The following is a 23,255-nucleotide window of genomic DNA, read 5'->3' on the forward strand; positions in this document are numbered from 1 at the left end:
AGTTTCATCAAAACAAGCAACCAACTCAACAAAAACAGAATCTGTCAAAAACAGACCAATCTGTAGCAATCTGTAGACTTCGTATACTTCTGGTACCTCAAAAAATGTGCAACATTATGATGGTCTGGGGAAAAATCATATCAATCAGCATAAAATAGAATCAACTCAAAAGCTCTTTTTGAATAAAAATAAAAAATCATCTCATGAGCGAAAAGTTTCTATCTTTTTCCAGCAGGATCAAACAACCATTACCGAGACTAGTCATAAAGGTTTTGCTTGGCTCAAACACAAAAAGAAACACAAAAAACACAATCACAGCAGAATTGTGAAAGTGTGGACGCAACAAAACAGAAAGAAAAAGATAAATTCATTGGGTTTCCTCCCAACAAGCGCTATTGTTTTACGCCCTTAGCTAGGCATAGAAGCGATAGAATCACGTATCGTCGTCTTTGGTGTTCAAACCATAAGTGGCCCTCATCATGGATTCATAAGGCAATCTTATTTTATTTCTAGGTAAGTGTTACATGCCCTTCCTTAAAGGAAATTGAAATCTAATAGTCCCTTCCTTCATATCGATGATAGCACCAATAGTCCTTAGGAAAGGTCTACCAAGAATAATAGGGCATGTAGGATTGCAATCAATGTCAAGCACAATGAAATCCACGGGTACATAGTTCCTATTTGCAATAATAATAACATCATTGATCCTTCCCATGGGTTTCTTGATAATAGAATCAGCAAGATGCAAATTAAGAGAACACTCTTCAATCTCATTAAAACCCAGAGCATCACATAAAGACTTTGGAATCGCAGAAACACTAGCACCCATATCACACAAAGCATTGCACTCATAGTTTTTGATTTTGATTTTGATGGTAGGTTCCCACTCATCATGAAGCTTTCTAGGGATAGAGACTTCCAATTCAAGTTTCTCTTCAAGAGCTTTTATCATAGCTTCGACGATATGATCGGTAAAGGCTTTGTTTTGGCTATAAGCGTGTGGAGAGTTCAACATGGATTGCATCAAAGAAATGCGTTCAATCAAGGAGCAGTTATCATAATTGAATTCCTCGAAATCCGCGATAGTAATTTCATTACTACTCAAAGTTTTAACGTCTTCTACTCCACTTTTAATGCTTTTAGCATCAAGATAGATGGACTCCAAATCCTTGGGGCACTTTCAACTAAAGTGGATTCATATCCAGCCCCGTAATCATGAGGCTTGACACAAGAAAACAAAGATTCAATGGGAGTCACACCTAGCACTTTAAGATCTTCGTGATTCTCATCACGAGAACACGCCTTTTTAAGACATTCATGTCTAGCACGAATTTGGGCGGTTCTTTCTTGGCTCTGAATCATGGAGACACGCATAGCTTTCAAAGTTTCATCCATGTTGATTTTGGGAGGATCACATCTAGCTTTCAAAGCATCAACATCACAAGAAATCCTATCAACGCTCTTAGCCAAATCATCAATTTTGAGTAGTTTTTCCTCTATGGACGCATTGAAAATCTTTTGAGAGTTGATGAACTCTTTGATATTACTCTCTAGATCAGAGGGTAATCTATTGTAATTTCCATGAGTATTGTTGTAGGAGTTGCCAAAGTTATTAGAGGAGTTACTAGGAAAAGGCCTAGGAACATAGTTTCCTCTAAAAGCATTGTTGTTGCCAAAGTTATTCCTACCAACAAAACTAACGTCCAAGCTAGCGTTGCTACTCTCAATCAAAGAAGACAAAGGCATATCATTAGGATCCAAAGGAGCACTTCTAATAGCAACCAAATTCATTAACTCATCCATCTTAGCACTAAACGAGTTAATTTCTTCTCTAACGTGTACCTTCTTACTAGTAGGTGACCTTTCAGTGTGCCACTGAGAGTAGTTTGTCATGATGTTGTCTAAGAGCTTTGTGGCTTCTCCTAACGTGATTACCATGAACGTTCCACCTGAGGCGGAGTCCAAGATATTTCTAGAAGCAAAATTCAAGCCAGCGTAAAAGATTTGGATAATCATCCAAAGACTCAAGCCATGAGCGGGACAATTTCGAATCATTAATTTCATTCTCTCCCAAGCTTGTGCAACATGTTCATGATCAAGTTGCTTGAAATTCATGATATCATTACGGAGAGAGATGATCTTAGCCGGCGGAAAATACTTGGATATATAAGCATCTTTGCACTTATCCCAAGAATCGATACTATTTTTGGGAAATGAAGAAAACCAAGTTTTTGCGCGATCTCGCAACGAGAAAGGAAAAAAAGCTTCAATTTAATCATGTCATTATCCACATCTTTTTTATTTTTCATATCGCAAAGCTCAATGAAGGTATTGAGATGGGATGCGGCATATTCACTAGGAAGGCCAGAGAATTGATCTTTCATAACAAGATTCAGCAAAGCGGCATTGATTTCGTATGACTCCACACAAGTGGCGGGAGCAATTGCAGTACTAATAAAATCATTATTATTAGTATTCGAGAAGTCACAAAGCTTGGTGTTTTCGTTCATGGTGACTTTAGCAAGCAAGCAAGCACACGAGCAAACAAAGAGCAGGCGAGAAAAAGGGCGAACAAAAAGGCGAACGAAAAGGCAAACGAAAAAGGCAAATTGGTGAAGTGGGGGAGAGGAAAACGAGAGGCAACTGGCAAACAAAGTAAATGCAAGAGATGAGTTTGTGACACCTACTTGGATGAGTTCTTGACTTGATCTTCCTCCCCGGCAACGGCGCCAGAAATTCTTCTACTACGGCAACAAAAGTCCTTCCCTGGCGCTTAGGAATTCTTCTTGTTACTTCTCTGGTTTGCGTCGGTTTTTCCCTTGAAGAGGAAAGGGTGATGCAGCACAGGAGCAGTAAGTTTTTCCCTCAGTTTGAGAACCAAGGTATCGATCCAGAAGGAGGGCCTCGTCAAGTCCAAAGTACCTGCGCAAACACAAACAAGCTTGCACCCAATGCTTCAAAGGGGTTGTCAATCCCTTCAAGATTGTTCGCAAAGTGAGATCTGAAGGCAGAAAGAGCAACGAAGCAAAAAGTGTAAGGCTGAAAATATGGTGTGGAGTAGACCCTGGGAGCCATAGTGTTCACTAGAGGCTTCTCTCATAATAGCAAATATCACTGTGGGTGAAAAAATTACTGTCGAGCAATTGATAGAACCGCGCAAAGTCGTGACGATATCTAGGCAATGATCATGCATATAGGCATCACGTCCGAGACAAGTAGACCGATACTTTCTGCATCTACTACTATTACTCCACACATCGACCGCTATCCAGCCTGCATCTAGTGTATCTAGTTCATGACGAATAGAGTAACGCTTTAAGCAAGATGTCATGATGTAGAGGGATAATCTCAAACCAATGATGAAAACCCCATCTTTTTACCCTTCATGGCAACAACACGATGCGTGCCTCGCTACCCCTTTTGTCACTGGGTGAGGTCACCGCATGGTATGAACCCAAAACCAAGCACTTCTCCCATTGCAAGAATCATAGATCTAGTTGGCCAAACAAAACCCACAACTCGAAGAGAATTACAAGGATATGAAATCATGCATAAGAGAGATCATAAGAAACTCAAATAAGATTCATAGATAATCTGATCATAAATCCACGATTTCATCGGATCTCGACAAACACACCACAAAAGAAGATTACATCGGATAGATCTCCATGAAGATCATGGAGAACTTTGTATTGAAGATCCAAGAGAGAGAAGAAGCCATCTAGTTACTAGCTATGGACCCGTAGGTCTATGGTGAACTACTCACGCATCATCGGAGAGGTCATGGTGTTGATGGAGAAGCCCTCCGTGTCCGAATCCCCCCTCCGGCAAGGTACCAGGACGTGCCCCAGATGGAATCTTGCGGAGACAGAAGCTTGCGGCGGCGGAAAAGTGATTGCGATCGTCTCTTGATTTTTTTGGGAATATTTGGGAATATATAGGCGCAAGATCTAGGTGAGAGGACCTCCAGGGGGCCCACAAGCCTGGATGGCGCGGCCCCCTGGCCGCGGGGTGGGGGCTTGTGGGGCCCCTGGCGCTCCCCTGGCTTGGCTTCCAAGTTCTCCGATCTTCTTCCGTTCCAAAAAAAATCTTTTCGGGGATTTTCTTCCGTTTGGACTCCGTTTCAAAATCTCGTCTGAAAGGGGTCAAAAACATGGAAAAAAACTGGAACTGGCACTTGGCACTGAGTTAATAAGTTAGTCCCAGAAAATAAATAAAAAGCATGCAAAACATCCATAGTTTGACAAGATAATAGCATGAAACCATCAAAAATTATAGATACGTTGGAGACGTATCACACGACACTGTGCAACATAGTGCCAACCACTCCATGACGCCATTGATGCATGGCTCAAGTGAAGGCGGTGGGCCCCTCGAGTGACGAGACCCCGCGAGCCGGATCACGCTTGCACCCCCCCCTCCCTAGCTCAACGGGCAGTTGGGAGGCCAAGCTCTCAACCCACAACTCCAACCTTCGTAGAAGATAAGTCTTTGAGGTTCGCAACGTCGAGCCGGCGGGCATCCCCGGCTTCAGGGACTACTATTCGGGGATGACACTGAGGTAGGATCAAGGAAAATTGCCCCTTTTTCAAAACATCGGGGCCGCCTGCGCCCCTCAGTCCCGCCCTGGTACTGCTGACCGGGGCACTCGTGACTATAGTGAAGGTGGTCATGCCGGTGACCGAGGCAGACCGCGACCAGGCGACACGATAGTGTGGCAACATAGTGCCAACCACTCCCTCTCCCTACCTCTCCCTCCCTCTCCCTCTCTCTCTATCCCTCCCTCCCTCTCGTGAGTGCAATAGGAAGAAGATGGGGGAGGGGCAAGAAGGGTTACTGGCCATCGCTACGCCCCTCCCCTTCTTTTAAACCCCACGCGAGGGAAGTGGGGTAGTGGGTTCGATTATGCCCATGATGCCGACTACCCCGCAATCTGTGTGCACATTAACTTCGGGACGGGAACCCAACCGTCGGGTTCGTCCATAGCGGATCCCATGCACAGGCCAAGGTTGTGGCCTGGCAGGTGCTACTACAACAAGACCTTCCAACGGCGCCATAAATAGGTGTGTCGACAGCACCAGGAATCCTTCTGTTATGGCTACGCCTTAAGGGACTTCCTAGGCAAATATGCAAAGGATTTCCCCCGTGGCCTTGGAGCCTTGCGTTGGTATTCCCTCAAAGTGGAAAGGATGATGTAGCGCAGCGGTGGTAAGTGTTTCCCTCAGTTTGAGAACCAAGGTATCGATCCAGTGAAGGAGTATCTCAAGTGCCTGCACAAACACAAAAAGCTTGCTCCCAACGCTATGAAGGGGTTGTCAATCCCTTATAGATTGTTCGCCAAGTGAGAACTGAAAGAACCAAAGTAACAAAGCAACGTAAAAGCGAAAGTGGAAACGATAGATGTGAATAGACCCGGGGGCCGTAGCATTTACCAGTGGCTTCTCTCATCAAAGCAAGTAGATGGTGGGTGAACAAATTACTGTCGAGCAATTGATAGAACCGCGCAAAGTCGTGACGTCATCTATGGCAATGATTATATCTATAGGCATCACGTCCAAAACAAGTAGACCGATACTTTCTGCATCTACTACTATTACTCCACACGTCGACCGTTATCCAACATGCATCTAGTGTATTAAGTCCAAAAGAACAGAGTAACGCCTTAAGCAAGATGACATGATGTAGATGGACAATCTCATATCTACGACAGAGCCCATATTGTTACCCTTGATGGCAACTACACGATGCGTGCCTTGCTGCCCCTTCTGTCACTGGGAAAGGTCACCACAAGGTGAGAACCCAAAACCAAGCACTTCTCCCATTGCAAGAATCATAGATCTAGTTGGCCAAACAAAACCCAAGACTCAGAGAGACTTACAAGGATATCAAATCATGCATATAAGAAATCAGCAAAGACTCAAATATATATCATAGATAATCTGATCACAAATCCACAATTCATCGGATCTTGACAAACACACCGCCAAAGAAGATTACATCGGATAGATCTCCATGAAGATCATGGAGAACTTTGTATTGAAGATCCAAGAGAGAGAAGAAGCCATCTAGCTACTAACTACGGTCCCGTAGGTCTGAACTGAACTACTCACAAGTCATTGGAGGGGCAATGATGTTGATGTAGAAGCCCTCCAACTCCAAAGTCCCCTCTGGCAGGGCACTGGGAAGGGTCTCCAGATGAGATCTCGCGGAAACGGAAGCTTGCGGCGGCGGAAAAGTATTTTCGTGGATCCCTTGATTTTTTTCTTCTGTATTTTAGGGAATATATAGGTGCAGGATCTAGGTCAGGGGGCGACAGGGAGGCCACAAGCCTGCCCACCGCCCCCTGGTGGCGGATGGGGGGCTTGTGGGCTCCCTGTAGCTCTCCTGGCTTGGCCCACAAGCCCCCTGATTTTCTTTCGTTCGGGAAAAAATCATTTCGGGGATTTTATTCCGTTTGGACTCTGTTCCAAAATCAGATCTGAAAAGAGCCAAAAACACAGAAAAAATAGGAACTGGCACTTGGCACTGAATTAATAATTTAGTCCCAAAAAAGATATAAAAGGTACATTAAACATCCAAAGATGACAAGATAACAGCATGAAACCATCAAAAATTATAGATACGTTTGAGACGTATCAGCAGGCCCAGCCGACTTCCCCGTCCTATCACGCACGTGGCCTGCCACGCTCAGGTCCACCAGCAGGCAGCACGTGGCGGCCCTGCATCGTGCGGCGGGCGCGTCGCTTCATGTCGGTTGGTGCGAGCTGGCCAACCCGCTCGTTTCCTCCGTCAACCGGATCACGCTTGCCCCCCTCCCTAGCTCAGCGGACAGTCGGGCGACAAAGCTCTCAACCCACGACTCCAACCCTCGTAGAAGATAAGTCTTCGAGGTCCGCCACCTCGAGCCGGCAGATCTCCCCGGCTTCGGAGACTAATATTGGGGGATGACCCTGCGGTAGGCTCAAGGACACTTGTCCCTTTTTCAAAACATCGGGGCCGCCTGCGCCCCTCAGTCCCGCACGCTCTTGCCGAATCCAACGACGCGTTCTACAGTGGTCCCGGTACTGCTGACCAGGGCACCCGTGACTACAGTGAAGGAGGTCGTGCCGGTGACCAAGGCAGACTGCGACTGGGCGACACAACAGTGTGGCGACACAGTGCCAACCACTCCATGACGCCATTGATGCATGGCTCAAGCGAAGGCCAGTCAGGGGGACCCCTCGAGTGATGGGACCCCGCCATTCGGATCGCGCTTGCCCCCCTCACTGGCTCAGCAGGCAATCGGGAGGCCAAGCTCCCAACCCACGACTCCAACCCTCGTAGAAGATAAGTCTTCGATGGTCGCCACCTCGAGCCGGCAGGACTCCCCGGCTTCGGGGACTACTATTGGGGGGTGACCCTCGGGTAGGCTCAAGGACACTTGTCCATTTTTCAAACATCGGGGCCGCCTGCGCCCCTCAGTCCCGCTCGCTCTGGCCGACTCCCATGGCGTGGTCTGCAATGGCCCTAGTACTACTAATTGGGGCACCCGTTAGTATAGTGAAGGCAGTCATGCCAGTAACTGAGGCAGACTGCGACAGGGCGACACGATAGTGTGGCAACACAGTTGCAACCACTCCATGACTCCATTGATGCATGGCTCAAGCGAAGGTCAGTCGGTGGGCCCCTCGAGTGATGGGACCCTGCAATCGGCGAGCCATACATGTGACGAGACCGCACAACCGACGAGACCCATGGCCAGCTTGAGAGGCTCCTAGACGGGGCCTACCCCCATTATCGTTGCCTATTGTAAGCCCGGGGGTTGACCTATAACCCCCCCCCCCCCCCCCCCGCCCCCTCCTAGCTTGGGAGGTCTTCCACAATTTCACATTCACACCCCATAGGAGAGGCAGAGAGAGAGAGATAGCTAGCTCCTCCTTCCTCCTCTAGCAAACAGCTCAAGGAGCAGCATTGTATTACTCGTCCCCCATATACTCGATCCGAAGGACTAGGGGTGTTACCTCCCATGGAGGGCCCTGAACCTGGGTACATCGTGTATTACACGCTTCTTGTCCCCAATCTTGCCTCCGGAACCCCCCGATGCACTTAGGCCCCCAACCACTCTCGATAAGCCACCCCATGGCATCTGGCATGAGATCTCCATGACACCCTGAATCAGGAGGATATCACCAATTACAGATACATAGTTGGAGGACTTCAATACTTGACTCTTATCAGGCCTGAGTTCCTGCATGCACCTACAACAACTCATTGGACTGCACCCAAGCGGGTCGTAAGGTATGTTAAAAATACCATGAATAGTTGTGTGACAACCCGAGACCGACGTTCCAGAAGATTCCCCTTTTATTCCATTTTCGTCGTGTGATTATTTTTATTTGTCGCATCATCATTGCATCATGCGCATCATCCGCATTGCATCGGCATCCCGTTGCCGCCAATTTTCAAAACTTGCATCCGTTATTAGTTGACGGTTCTCCCCGTGTTAGTCGTTGCCCGTGTAGAGCCTGAAGACACTCGCACACGCCCGCGGCATCGTTAAAACCTTGTTTTTAAAAATGTGTTTAAAATATTCTCTGATTGGGTTGAAACTTGGTGTGTGGTCTTATTTTAATATAAGTACGCCGCGTGTCAAATTTCGTCGCAATTTGAGTCCGTCTCGTACCCGAACGGTCGACCGTAGCGGGACCGTCTTCGGATTACCGTAGGACGTTTTTTCGGTGTTTTAAAATCGCGTTGCCGCGCCGACCCATTTCCCTCTCATCCCTACACAACCCATCTACACAGCCCATCAAACCCGACTAGCCACTTCCTCCATTCGTGGTCATCGGATCGCGATCGGACGAACGAGGTCCACCCCTCCATAGCCCAACCCTATATAAGACCACCCCATGGAGAGACCTCTCTCACTTCACTAGGGTTTCCCCCTAGTCATTTTTGCAGCCACCCCCTCAAAAAACCCACCTACTAGCCCCATCTCCTCTCTCCCCCGAAATCTCATCCCAGGTCAGATCTGGACCATTGGATTTCCATCCAAAGGCCCACATTCGCCAATTTTCCCACCTACCGGACATGTTCGTGGTCAAACCGGACATGTCCGGCGACCACAGAGCCAACAGAGGCCCGAGCTCCAGATCAGGGAGGAGCCCCGATCCAGAGCCCCTCGTCCCCATGCTGCCCGAGCCGCCGCCGCGCGCCGCCTTACGTGCGCCCGCAGCCTTGCTGCCTCCCCTCGCTGCCTGCACCTCGAGCCGCCCTGCCCCTTCGCCTTGCGCCGGTCCCCGCCGCCGGAACTGCGCTGCCTCCCTGCGCCCGCCGATCCCGCCGGTGCCGCAACCCGTCACTCGATCTGGATCGGGATCCACATCGGGGAGCGCCTCGCTGTCGTGCCTCGCCCTGGGCCAGCCTCCTCCAACCGCGTTGACCAGCGCCCCTGGACGAGCCTCGATCTCGCGGCCCACGACCACCCCGCTCAAGTCGGCCAGCGCATCGGTCCCGAGCTCGCCCCTCGCGTGGGCCCCGCTCCCCAAGCCGAGCTCTGCATCCCCCCAGCCGGAATGTTAGGCCCGAGGTGAGCGCCCCATCCTATCCCGCGCTCCGTGCACATTTTATTACCATGCGCCCATGCCTTGTTAGCCCAGTTCAGTCAGATTCGGCCCGTTTAGTATTTTAGGATTTTATCTGCGATTTATTATTATTTTCGAAAATTGCGATATTTCAAACGCCCGTAGATATTTAACCGTGCATCGGATCGGAAAGTTATATATATGAAACTTTATTAGTTTTCCACGTAGATTATTATTTTGCAACTTGCATGCATGTTTGAAGTGATTTGACTTGCCATATGCCTAGTTTTGCGTGCTGTCCTAATACGGGATCATCCCGTATTTATTTTCGTGTGTGTCCGGATTGCTCAAATCTAGTATATAAAATGCTCATGTTTTTAGGGACATTTTCCATGTATTTTAGAGTGGTTGTTTGTATTTTTGCACACAGGATTTCGTCGCTAGTTTATTATACCGTGTTTAGGACATCTTCTCGCATATACGTGTGGCATTATTTTATTCTTGCAACCCCACATGTTATATATGTTTTCGGGGTAGAAAAATCCATAGAATTTAATTGTGCATTTAGTTTTAGCTTTTGAGAAAGTTAGTTCACGTGATATTTTGCCATGTTGCCCTTTTGCTTATTTCGTGTGATTTAATCCGTGCATGATAAGAAGGAGTTGTCAACTAGAGATATGCCCTTGGATGTGTAGGCTAGCCTCTGATAATTTTGATTGCAATAGAAATTCAAGTTTAGGTGTGGTTTGCTTGCTCTCAATATGCTAGAAAATAATGTTGATTTGGAGATGCTAAAATATTTCTAAGTCTGAAATCTGTTATATTTTGTTGTTGTCTTGTCATGAGTTTATCTGGTGATCTGTAGCTCTTTTGAGGTTGGTGCAATGGAGTTAGTAATAGACTTTAGGATTCTCTAGCATGCTGTAAATTTTCATGCCATTTGGGGTCCTGTAGCATATGGTTTTGCTGCTGTCAATATGCCTTCAGATCGAAAACTGCACTGTCATAAACTGTTATTTTCACTAAGTGTGAAACTGTGTGTGGGATGCCATTTTGTGACTTATTTTCCTAGTGATCCATGCTTCCATGCTAGATGTTATTAGTTGTATGTGGTAGTGCATCTTTCCCTCTGTTGCCTCATGCCTTGGTTGAGCATATTCGATTTGTGTAGCTAGTTGCTCGAGGGTGTAGAAAATGCTATGTGACTGATTTTGGCAGATTATGTCTATTTCTTGTTTAGCTCATAGTTGTTGAACCGTTGCTCCGTTTTGATCGTGTCCTACATGAAACTTGCTTAGAATCTCATGTAGTTTCATATTATCTTGCTGATTGTATGTTTTGAAATGCTTGTGACTGTCGTTGCACACATATTGCATTCATGCCATCATATCTTGCGGTGTTCGTATCTTTTGAACCGTAGCTCCGTTGGAGATGTTCTCTATGTGTAAATTGATTGTAGCGACGCGTAGAATCACGTGAACCTATTTATTTTTCTGTTTAACAAATATTTAAACGTGTTAGTTCAGATCTTGACATAATTGTAAATTAACATGTGAGGTCGTCTCGGAGATGCTATATGTCATTTCCGACCTCATTTAAAATGCCTAGATAGGTAGTTTAGTTACGCTTCACCTTTTGCATGTTTAACAACATTTAATATTGTCGTGTACCTAATCGGGATAGAACTAAATAATTCGTACGTGGAGTTTTGTCAATATGCAACTCGTTGCATATTGAACTTCACTTAATGTGTAGTGTTTGGTTGTTGTGAATTGCCATGCCATGTCTTTCATATATTCGACCGCTCATGCATCATTCGTGTTGTGCATCGTGTGGTGAATATCATGTGTTGATTCTTGTTTCCGGTTTGCGTCGTCTCGATAGAGTTCCGCAAGCGTGTCTGATTGTAAGGACCGTTCGACTACGTCGGTTCGTCTGCTTCACGGAGTCATTCTTCTTCCAAGCGGGATCTCGGGCAAGATGACCATTTCCCCAGATACCATTACTGTCATTGCCATGCTAGTTTTACCGTTTCTATCGATTATTTCTCGCTGCCTACCACCTGTTAAATATCAGCCTCTCAACATTGCCATGAAACCTTCAACCTGTTCACAACCTAGCAAACCACTGTTTGGCTATGTTACCGCTTGCTTAACCTTGTGTTAGCGTTGCTAGTTGCAGGTGCAGTTGCTTCCATGTGAGGACATGGGTTCATTGTTATATCACCATATTAAATGCTATCTAAATTAATGCACCTATATACTTGGTAAAAGGTGGAAGGCTTGGCCTTTTCTAGCCTGGTGTTTTGTTCCACCTTTGCAGCCTTAGTTTCGGTTACCGGTGTTATGTTCCATAATTGAGCGCTCCTAACACGATCGGGGTTGTTATGGGGACCCCCTTGATAATTCGTTTTAGATTAAAGCTGGTCTGGCAAGGCCCAACATTGATACTTCATTTGCCCAACATAATAATACTGTTAATACTGAAAGCATAGGGCGTCATGAACCCGAGGAGTAATGTTACATAATACTGGGAGGGCCAGTGCTGATGGTGCTGGTCCAAAACAGAGCAGCTTACTAACGCTACCCGGGGCAACTCGGCGTCTGGCGTGGTAACCATCGCTCATCCGTCGTTTCGTGAGAACGAGATATGCGGCTCCTATCGGGATCGTCGACACGTGGGGCGGCCTTGCTGGATTAGTTTTACCTTTGACGAATGTCTTGTGCATCGGGATTCCGGTGATGCTTTGGGTAATCTAAGAGTTGAGGTTTTCCACTAAGGAATCCGACGAGATCGCGAGCTTCGTGATCAAGGATTTCTATACGGCTTGTGGTAATTTGTGACGGATTAGTTGGAGCACCCCTGTAGGGTTAAATCTTTTCGGAAAGCCGTGCTCGCGGTTATGTGGCAACGTGGAAACTTTGTTTAACACTGGTTCTAGATAACTTGAAGATAATTTAATTAAAATATGCCAATTGTGTGCGTAGCCGTGACTTTCTCTTTCATGAGTTCCTTCTCCGATCGAGGACACGGTGGGGTTATGTCTGACGTAAGTAGGTGTTCAAGATCATTCATTTGATCATCAGAAGTTCTCGTCCGTTGTGCGTAGATCATCCCCCTCTTTATTCTTGTACTGGTAAGTTAGCCACCAAATAAATGCTTAGTCGCTTGCTGCATCCTCACCACTTAACCATACCTCACCTATTAAGCTTTGCTAGTCTTGATACCTTTGGAAATGAGATTGTTGAGTCCTCTGTGGCTCACAGATGACTACAACACCAGTTGCAGGTACATGTAAAGGTTACTTGATGCGAGCGCGTTGATTGGTTATTTGGAGTTGCTTCTTCTTCTTCTTCTTCTTCTTCTTCTTCTTCTTCTTCTTCTTCTTCTTCTTCTTCTTCGATCTAGGATGGGTTCCAGGCCGACAGCCTGGGATAACAAGGATGGACGTCGTTCTTCTTTTCTCGTTTGTTTTTGTCCATAGTCGGACCCTGCTCTTCTTCAAGATGATTATGTATTGTACTGATGTGACTCTGATGTAGCTTGTGGCAAGTGTAAGCCAATTCCATATACTCTTCTCTTCAGTACATGTACTTGTAATGATATCCATTCTTGCGAAACGACGAGATGCGCTTCTATCCCTGACGAGGTCGTCGTGCCAAATTAAGGATAGGGTCGCATCTTGGGCGTTACAGGTTGTCTCACGTTTAATAGGTCATCATCATCTACTCTTGTGAGTGCATTCTCTAATGCCGATTAGGCTGGCTGTTTGGATGATAGAATGTCCACTGATGGGTTTGCAATCTTTTATGGTCCAAACTTGATCTCTTGGTGTGCAAGGAAACAAGCCACAGTTTTCAGGTCAAATACAGAAGCAGAGTACAAATCTTTAGCAAATGCAACACCTGAAGTTATCTCGGTTTAGTCCATGCTAAAGGAGCTTGGGATTCCACAAGCACAACATGCATGTCTCTGGTGTGACAATTTTGGTGCTACCTATTTATCTGCTAATCTAGTTTTTCATGCGAGGACCAAGCACATTGAAATAGATTTTCACTTTGTGCGAGAAAGAGTTGCAAGTAAACAATTGGAAGCGAGGCTTATTCCTTTGAAGGATCAACTCTAGATGGCTTCACCAAGGCACTACCAACTGGAAGTTTTGAGGCATTTCAGCGTAATCTCGACTTACTTGCGTTGTGATTAAGTGGGAGTTTTACATATCTTGTGTTCTATAGTATGTCACGTTAGGGAATAGATAGAGAAGGTTTTAACTTCTGTTTTAATCTTACCTCTCACTCTCTCCCTCGCGTAATCTCTCTCGAGAGAATCTCCTACCAATCCCTTGTAAGCCACGACACCCAATTAATAAAAACAATGCAGGCACCCTGTTTGGGTGTTGAGACACTTCACAGAAGTTCCACACAACTCATGTCGGTTTCGTACTGAATCCATGTATACGAGACGAAGCACAATGGAAGGAAAAATAGTTGATATGATTGGAACAAGGTATCTGTTGGAAAAGAAGTATACATTATACCCTTTGGAAACCAGCCTTGTTCTTATGCTCAAAAACAACACATCTACATATATCATTTCATTTTATCAACATTACATGAGCAGGAAGAACCAACAAACTCAACCTCCTCCGACCATTTCGTGGAGATTCACCAATATTACATGATCTATACCAGCACCCTGCTGGCTGGCTGAGTACCTGAGAAGCGGAGGGCGGCCGCAGCGCTTAGCTGGGGATGCCAGCGGCGAGCCTGGCTCTCAAGTCCTTCCTCAGGATCTTGCCTGAAGGGTTCTTGGGGATTGAGTCGGTGAAGAAGACCTTGTGGATCCTCTTGTAGAAAACAACCTGTTGCAGCGTGTAATGCATCTTAGTCATGAGCTCTAATGTTGTATCCACAAAAAAAATCTGATTCCTAAGTACATTAGCAGTTTTTTTTTTCAGTAGCAGTTGTTCATGGGCAAATCCAAATAGGGCTCTAAATCCAAATGTTTGATTAAGCTGAACATGATGATTGGTAACTGATATGTATCATATAGTTCATTGTTCTGAAGTCTCGGTACAACAATACAGTTGTACTAATTGACCTGTTTCTGTATGTGAGAAATGTGCTTGACACTTTGACTACCTGGAAACTTGGAAAAGATGGCATTATTTACCTCCTTCGCGACGAATTTTTTGATGTCATCCTCGGTGATTTCAGAGCCTTCGATCCGCATAACGAAGGCGATCGGGACTTCGCCAGCAAGATCGTCCTTCAGCCTGAAAAAAAAACAATCAGGGGGGAAAGTGAGCATTCTGGTTGTAGAAAGCTAACCGCAGGAAAAAGTAAAATGAAAGTACAGTTGAAGCAGCGAACTGTGCAACTGAAAAGGGAGAGAAAGCTGCGACTTACGATACGACGGCGGCGTCCTTGATCTCCGGGTGGGTGATGAGGAGGGCCTCGAGCTCTGCCGGCGCCACCTGGAAGCCCTTGTACTTGATGATCTCCTTGAGCCTGTCAACAATGAAGATCTCGTCGTCGTCGTCGACGATGCCGATGTCTCCGGTGTGCAGCCAGCCATCCTTGTCGATGGTGTTCTTGGTGGATTCTGGGTCGTTAAGGTAACCTGCAGAATTCCACGCCGGGCACATGTTAGCTGAGAGTACCCATCGATATCATCACAAAATCGTACTCGTAATATACTTCCTAAATTTAAGAACAGGTTGTCATTCACTATCCCGTATTGTTAGGAAGGACAACAAGATTCCCGCCCGGAAAGGCAGGACAGCGTCACCATAACTCAACCGCAGTTTGCACATGACAGCAGTAACATTGGCTGACTGACCCAAACCGCATCCGCAGAGGCGCACACACCATGATGGCATGGTGCTGCACGTCTCAGATGGTGTTCATCTGCTGCCACCATTCAAGTGCATTCAGGCGATGGAACCTCGTGAAGCACGTGATGGCAGTTCTCGTTTGATGCTGCGGCAGCATGGATACAATCTGTCTGAAAGTGAGTCTGCAGCATATAGCTCTTTCATAGAAAAATGTCTCGTGGAATTGACCCGTGATACCAGCTTGATTCTTCTACAAGCTGGAGTTGGTCACCCAACCGGGGCTTTTTCTTGGTCACATGATGGGGTCACCAACCCTGTACTAGTGGCATCTAACAACACCAATATAATCCTAGCTTATTCTTTTGTTGCAATGAGATGAACACTACTAAAAACTCGGGTTACCTTTGTTACTCTAGCTACCTTTTGGCCGTCCATGCTAATCATTGTGAGCATAGCTATAGCTTTTCTCGATTGGTTTTGGTTCAGTAGTGGTTGATCTTAACAGATAGTAGTCGTAGTTGTACATGAATCACTTTTTTGGGGCGGGGATCACGGCATGAGTAGGTCCGTCTCCTTGATCATGAGGGTCTGACGTGATCTCCACTTTGCACGCAAGTACCAACCCATGAGTCGTCAAGCTGCGCAGACCTAACAAAATCCTAGTAGACTGGCAACATCTCAAGATACTTCATTTCTATGCCAATGTCATGGTCATGGCAGTGTATTTTATTCTGAGTTGAGCACTGTAGTAGTATGGAAAAGAGGGATACCAGTAGTACTATGTATTCTTTTTCGTCAACTAGATAGATAAATTAATATTAGTGATTGGGTTCTTCCAAGATGCATGTGCAGTCTCAGCCGTCCGTGTCCCTGTCCTAGTCCACAGCTGCCGGCCATTGGTATGCTCATATCCCGCCGGCACCTACAGCATCCTTCCTCTTGTTCCTCCACCAAATTTTGGCTTTGCCTGGTAGCACCAGCTTGTCCATGTGTGGGGTACGTTACGTTGCATCCTTATTTTTGTTTTGGTATTAGGGTTTCATCTTTGTTAATGTGCAACTTGGATTCTGGAATTGATCGTGGGGTGTGTGACGGTGACCGTGAGCTGTGTGGGGGAATGTATGATCTGCAGGTTGTTAGCAACGTGCGTGGCTGTTTATTCATTCATTGGCCGAAAACCAACAATATACTACTGCTAGTCTGCTAAGGATGCAGTTGAGCGTGTCGTGCCAACAACCACGCGCCTGCGGCTGCTAACCCAAGAACGTGGAGTGGAATCGACGGGAGGGAAATCCTCGCCCAAACAATCATTGGAAGTTCAGAATAGACCTTGGAGCTGGACCAGGAAACTTCTTTCCACGAAGCATCCGCTCACCACCACCTTAGGGCTTGTTCGGTTAATCCCCACCACAAGGGAATTAAAGAGGATTGGAGAGGATTAAGGTGGATTTTAACTTACAGAAGATTTAATCCTCCCCAATCCACTCCAATCCCCTTCAAATTCGTTGCAACCGAACAAAGCCTTAAAGTGCCCCTCCCCCAACTAGTAGGAGGGCAGATCAGATCAACTTCTTTTTTTCTCGTCGTTTTTTCGTGTGATGACGAAAGAGTTTGAAGTTGTGATGACTGATGACTTGATGAGGACAGTTCACGTTGAACGGGCCAGCGTATATTTTTCTTCTTCTAAGAGCTACCAGGTCAGCTGTTTCGGCTCTCAGGAGAAAAATCAGGAAACGCGGTCTTGGGTTGCTCATCCAAGTCCTCGTCCGAGTTGGAAAAACAAAAGGCTTTCGTGGCGGTCGCTCCGCCCAACCGATCGGACGGCCGGCACGGACCAACCACGACCAGATCAGTAGTTGCAACCTATGCGCTGGGAGCAGCAAGCTTGTCGACATCGCCGGTAGCTGCCGCCAACGCGCCAAATTAACACGCAAAGCGAAAGGCGGGCATGCCAACCCGAACGCACGCCCACCCGCCAAGTGTGGGGTGGTTGACACCACCAAGCCATGCAAGTCGAGACAGACGGACAGACAGAGTAGACAGAGAGTATTGGTGGTACCTTTCATGATCTGCTCCCCGCGGATGCAGATCTCGCCGGGCTGGTTCCGGCCGAGGGAGGCGCCGGTGTCGGGGTCGACGATCTTGAGCCCGGCGTTGCGCACCACCGTGCCGCACGACCCGGACTTGACCTTGAACGGCTCCTTGGCGAACGCCAGGCACATGGCCAGCACCGGCCCGGCCTCCGTCATCCCGTACCCCTGATCGGAAACCAAACCAAACGCTCGTGTCAGCCGGCGGCACTCGTTGATCGACGGCCAGATCGAGGCAACCTGATCACTATTCACTAAGCGGACGCGGCGGCGGACGGACCTGCCCGAGCACGGCGTTGGGGATCTTGGCCATGAAGGCGTCCTGCAGCTCCTTGCCCATGGGCGCGGCGCCGGACATGACCATGCGGATGGACGCGAGGTCGCCGGCGGTGACCTGGGGGCTCTTGGCGATCTCCACCACGATGGGCGGCACGAAGGGCGCCACCGTGATGCCGTGCGCGCGCACCAGCTCCACCAGCGCGCCGATGTCGAACTTGCGCATGATCACCATCGCCGACCCGGCGCGCAGCCCCGCCAGCAGCACCGAGTTGAGCGAGTAGATGTGGAACAGCGGCAGCAGGCACAGCAGCACGTCCTCCTTCCTGAAGTACAGGTTCGGGTTCTCTCCGTCCACCTGAAAACCATCACCATTTTTCATCAGAACACATCTACTCGTAGGTCGTCAGCAGTGGGTGTAATTCGAAACCTCTGACTTTGGCGCCAAGCGCATCGTGTTGGTCAGCACGAATCTTGGCGTCTGGGACGCACTCACCGCGGGCCCCGCGTGCAGGGAACCGTATACCAGTGGAAGGATTCTACTACTGTAGTAGGAGTATATACGAGATGCCAAGAATAGATGGAAAATAAACGCACGGATTTATGAGCCAGCCTGCCGACTTGATTGGCACCCAGAGCTCTGACCACGCGGTGGAAAATAATATTCTAATAGGCACTGACCGGTGGGTCCGGGCATTACGCGTACACCGTGGGCCCACCTGTCGTGCTCTGTTGCGATTGCGAGTGAGGAGCAGCTCAGCAGCTACGGAGGCTGGCTCGGCGCCGACAGGAACGGAATTGTCCCACGCTGAGCTCCGTTGACCCAAACGTGGTAAATGATCGAAGCGGAAACGGAAGCGGAAACAGAGGTGGGAGCAGAGGAAAATGGAGAATCCATGAACGGCGCGTGAGTGAGAGACGCTGGCGGTACCTGCTGTGCGACGCTGGTGATGAGGCTGCGGTGCGTGAGCATGACGCCCTTGGGCAGCCCGGTGGTGCCGGAGGAGTATGGCAGCGCGACGACGTCGTCGGGGTGGATCCCGGCCTCCTCGGCCTGCGGCAGCTCCTCGCCGGCGATCAGCTCGGCGAACTCGACGCACCCGTCGCGCTTCCCGTCCACGGTGACCACGGGCAGGCCCTTGGCGGCCGCGTACTCCAGCACCTTGTCGACGGCGCAGGCCTCGGTGACGATGAGCATGGCGCCGGCCGCGTCCGCCTGCCGGTGGATCTCGTGCGGGGTGTAGAAGGGGTTGGCGGTGGTGGTGGCGGCGCCGAGGCGGGCCGCGCCGAGGAAGGAGAAGGCGAACTCGGGGCAGTTGCGGAGCAGGTTCATGACCACGTCGCCCTTGCCGACGCCCATCCGCCGGAGCCCCGCGGCGGCGCGCCGGGACAGGGACTCCACCTCCGCGTACGTGTAGGAGGCGCCCGTCTGGCCGTCGATGATGCAGGGCCGGGACCCCACCTCCGCCATCTTGGCGAAGCAGTAGCTCTGCAGCGTCTGCTCGTTGGGGATCTCGATGTCCGGCAGCCTCGACCGGAACACCACCTCCTCAGCCGCCGCCGGCGCCGCCGCCACCACCGTCTCCTCCGGCACGGACCCCATGTCAGCGATCGTCGTCGTGCTAAGATCGACCGACGAGCAAAAGACTAATCCTAGGAAGATGGTTAGATTAGTGGGCGTGTGTAGGAGGAAGAGGAGGAGACGGCTGCTTTGTGCGTGCGCGGGCTCGCTTGATCGATCTCTGCTCTCCTGATTCCTGAAGAAGGACGGAGGAAGGGAAGATGGCGGGTGTAATATACGGGGTGTGAGTTGGGGAGTTGGTGGGTGGGGTCAGTGGAGGATGACGCGTGGGGCCGGGATGGCAGCGAGCTGGGCAAGGGTTGGTGAGAGCGGCCGGGGGTTCGTTGACTGTGCCATCGTTTACCTACCCCACCCATTATCAGTATCAGCGACTGCCCTTCTTCCTCCGGAATGCTGCTCCACGCATTGGTCGGCCTCTCGTGCGCCATTGGGGTTGGTGACGACTGAGACGAGTGGCCATTTGCTTCGCAAGCCGGGAGATGTGTCACGGCTGGATGTCGACACGGCGGTGTCGTCTCTTGTGTGGGAAGTGGTAGGACACGGAAAACACCGGGGGATGGTTGGTCCGACTTTTTCGTGTTGAACCTTGCTGGTCTTTTGGGGTTGAAGTCTGCTGGATTTGGTGGATTCGGGTTCGGGCGATGGTTCCGTTGGACGGGCATGTCTCGCCTACTACTGGCGGTTTCTGGTCGCTCGTTTTCACTTGGACTTTGGATGGGGAGGGGGGCTATATTTGTGCAAGCAGAGGGGCCTTTTCAAAATTCAAAAAGAGCAACCCTTTTTTTTAATTATAATATGCGTTCATTTATATCATAAATTTGAAATACAAGTCGCGTAAAGACCGGCATGACAAAACTGAAAATGTAGCGAGACGTCTTTGAGCTTGATGCCAACGCCTCTCACTTGTCTCCGACAACACCACAGCAGTCATCGAAGAAAAGAAAGACAGATCACCTCCTCGTCCGAGTTCGATGCGGCTACATCATCGATATGCCGCTTTGCGAATCTTCAAGGCAGTTCATCAAAAATGAAGTCCTTGCCGTTGAACGAATCAGACCGAGGCAACACCCGCACATGTCATCGAACTCCAGATTTTGTATCACATCACGACTAAACAGTCGAAAGAGGAAACCATATCTGCCATCACGAACCACGAACGCAGCACATGTTTCGTCTTTCACATGTCATAGACGCAGACCACAATCTGCATTCGCTCATGGGCTACCTTCCAAGCTCTGCGTTGATGCTGGAGCAAACATCGCCACAATGACGGAGTCTGGGGACACATGTTCGCCACAAAGATGTTGTCGTCCCCACGCCATCCTTACTTGAACAGATTAGTTTTCAAATCCATCCCAACTATAAGACAGATGTGATAGACTTTGGATCGGGTAGGGTTAGAGATAAACGGTGACTTTTACCTTCTTCTTGGTTCGAGGATCCCGAGCCTGATGCCATGGGGGATGGCGACGGTGGCGATAGCAGAGAGTGGGCGAAGTAGTGGCGGCGGTGCTTCCCGTCACTTCAGGGCTAACCTAGGTTGATAGGTTGTGTTGGTGGGGTTGGTGGCTGCGCGGCGAACCTCGTAGTGCGTGTCCCGATCCCCACCTCTTTATATGGCCCAGCATGACAGGGGCCCGTCAACCATAGGAGGGTTGAGCGCCCCCGATCAGGGCCCGAGGCAAGGGCTCGTTCGACCCGTTGGGCTCAAACGAGAGGATATCAACCTAACATTCTCCCCCTTGATCTCAACTTTCCTTTTAACTTTTAACTTTATACTTTACTAGTTTCATCACTGATTAGTACATAGAGCATGTTTCATCGTCATAGCTCAATTGCCGATAAATCAGGCAGGTACAACACACCTCTCTGTTTTGAAACAAATTATGTTCCTTTTGGGCCTCTCATGATCCAGGAATCATATGCTTTCCCTTAAATCCATGTCGGCTAAGTGTTCCTTGAACACAATGGGTGATAAGCCTTTCGTTAGCGGATCCGCAAGCATATCCTTTGTCCTTATATGCTCGAGACTTATAGTGTGATCCTGGATTTTATCTTTCACTACATAATACTTTATATCTATTGTTTTGGTAGCATTACTCGACTTGTTGTTGTTAGCACAGAATACCGCGGGCTGGTTGTCACAGTACATCTTTAGTGGTTTTTCAATACAATCTACCACTTTCAAGTCGGGTGTGAATTTCTTTAACCATATAACCTGTCTGGTGGCCTCAAAACATGCTATAAACTCTGCTTGCATCGTGGACGATGCAATTATGGATTGTTTGGAGCTTTTCCACGAAATAGCCCCTCCAGCGAGAGTGAACACATATCCTGGCGTGGATTTTCTATCATTTCTGTCTCTCATAAATCTGCGTCTAAATACCCTTTTATCTCTAGGGAACCAAATCTTCTGTATGTTAGCATGAGGTCCTTTGAGCCTTGCGCATAACGCAATGCTTTCTTTACCATCTTCCAGTGCTCTATGTATAGATTCTTTTGATATCTACCGAGTACCTCAGTGATAAAAGCTAAGTCAGGGTGAGTGCACACTTGTGCATAGTGTAAACTTCCAAAGGCCGAAGTATATGGCACTGTTTTCATTTGATCGAGCTCGTACTGGTTCTTGGGACAGTAGAATTTCCCAAAACTTTCACCCTTGACTATAGGAGCAGGTGTGGCCTTACTCGCATGCATATTATACTTTTTGAAAACCTTTTCTAAATATGCTTTCTGCTATAGTCCTAAAACTCCATTTTTCCTATCTCGGTGAATTTCAATGCCCAAAACATATGATGTTTCACCAATGTCTTTCATATCAAAATTTGAGGAGAAAAACATCTTTGTTTCTTGTAGCAGACTAACACCATTGCTAGCGAGCAATGTATCATCCATATACAAGATTAGGAAAATGTATTTCACATTTTTGAACTTTGCATAAACACACTTATCCTCAACATTCTCTTTAAATCCAAATATTTTAGTTGTATCATTAAACTTTATATACCAGTGTCTAGAGGCTTGCCTTAGTCCATAAATGGATTTCTTCTTGCAGCATCCCATATCTTCCTTGCCTTCCATGATAAAAACCCTTTGGTTGTCTCATGTAAACATTTTCTTCCAAATCCCTGTTTACAAATATCGTCTTTACATCCATTTTATGTAACTCTAAATCAAAATGTGTAACCAATGCCATTATGATTCTGAAAGAATCCTTACATGAGATGACGGGGGGATAACCCCGGGGTAGGATCGTCGAGACTAATCCTTTGCATCCAACTATAAAGGGAGCCATCAGCTTCCTCCAAACGGCAAACTCCTCTTGGCCGGATAGGAAGCGCCTGCCGGCTAGGGGCGAGGCGGCATCTTTAAGGCCGGCTAGCGAGGCTGCTAGCCGGCTAGACAGCCCTAGTCACATCAAATCCTAAGATGTGATGGGACTCTACGATTAAAGGTGAAGACGCATCAGCGCGGGTGCAAGGTTGGGGCACACGACAGATATAGTGTCAGCGGCCATGCCGCTAACCTAGGACGACTCCGATCCGTTAACCCAGCACAGTATCGGCCCGTCAGCACCCACTCCATTACCAAGCTTGGCATGGTAACAGTGGAGACGACCGTACCAACGATCCATGACGAATCTCGCAAGACGACGCTGGACGTACCACACGTGTCCTGCGTCGGCCTTACACGAGAGCTCCATTGGCTGGCCGACGGACCCCATTGCCAGATGGGACCTCGCAGCCGGCGGGCCCCTCCAAGGACAATACCAAACCAGTGTGGGCCCCCTGGCCAGCCGGCGAGGCTGCCAGGCGGGTCCCACTTTTGTACTTTTATCCATATTGCAGGTCGGTGGGTTCGTCTATAAAACCCCCCGCCCCCCCTCCATGCAGAGGGTTGGCCAACCG

General features: G+C 48.3%; 1 protein-coding gene across 1 annotated transcript; it reads right to left on the reverse strand.

The window, feature by feature from the left end:
* Positions 1 to 14,035: 14,035 nt before the first annotated feature.
* Positions 14,036 to 19,535, reverse strand: LOC123402081 (4-coumarate--CoA ligase 3). The gene is made up of 6 exons (XM_045095947.1): positions 18,697 to 19,535; positions 17,770 to 18,123; positions 17,459 to 17,657; positions 14,972 to 15,185; positions 14,736 to 14,838; positions 14,036 to 14,424 (listed from the first exon to the last, which is right to left on the reverse strand). The coding sequence occupies exons 1-6, from the start codon at positions 19,366 to 19,368 to the stop codon at positions 14,305 to 14,307; spliced, it is 1,662 nt and encodes a 553-aa protein (XP_044951882.1). The 5' UTR covers positions 19,369 to 19,535; the 3' UTR covers positions 14,036 to 14,304.
* Positions 19,536 to 23,255: the final 3,720 nt, after the last annotated feature.

The sequence above is a fragment of the Hordeum vulgare genome, chromosome 6H, assembly GCF_904849725.1.
Source record: "Hordeum vulgare subsp. vulgare chromosome 6H, MorexV3_pseudomolecules_assembly, whole genome shotgun sequence".
Classification (NCBI taxonomy): Eukaryota; Viridiplantae; Streptophyta; class Magnoliopsida; order Poales; family Poaceae; genus Hordeum; species Hordeum vulgare.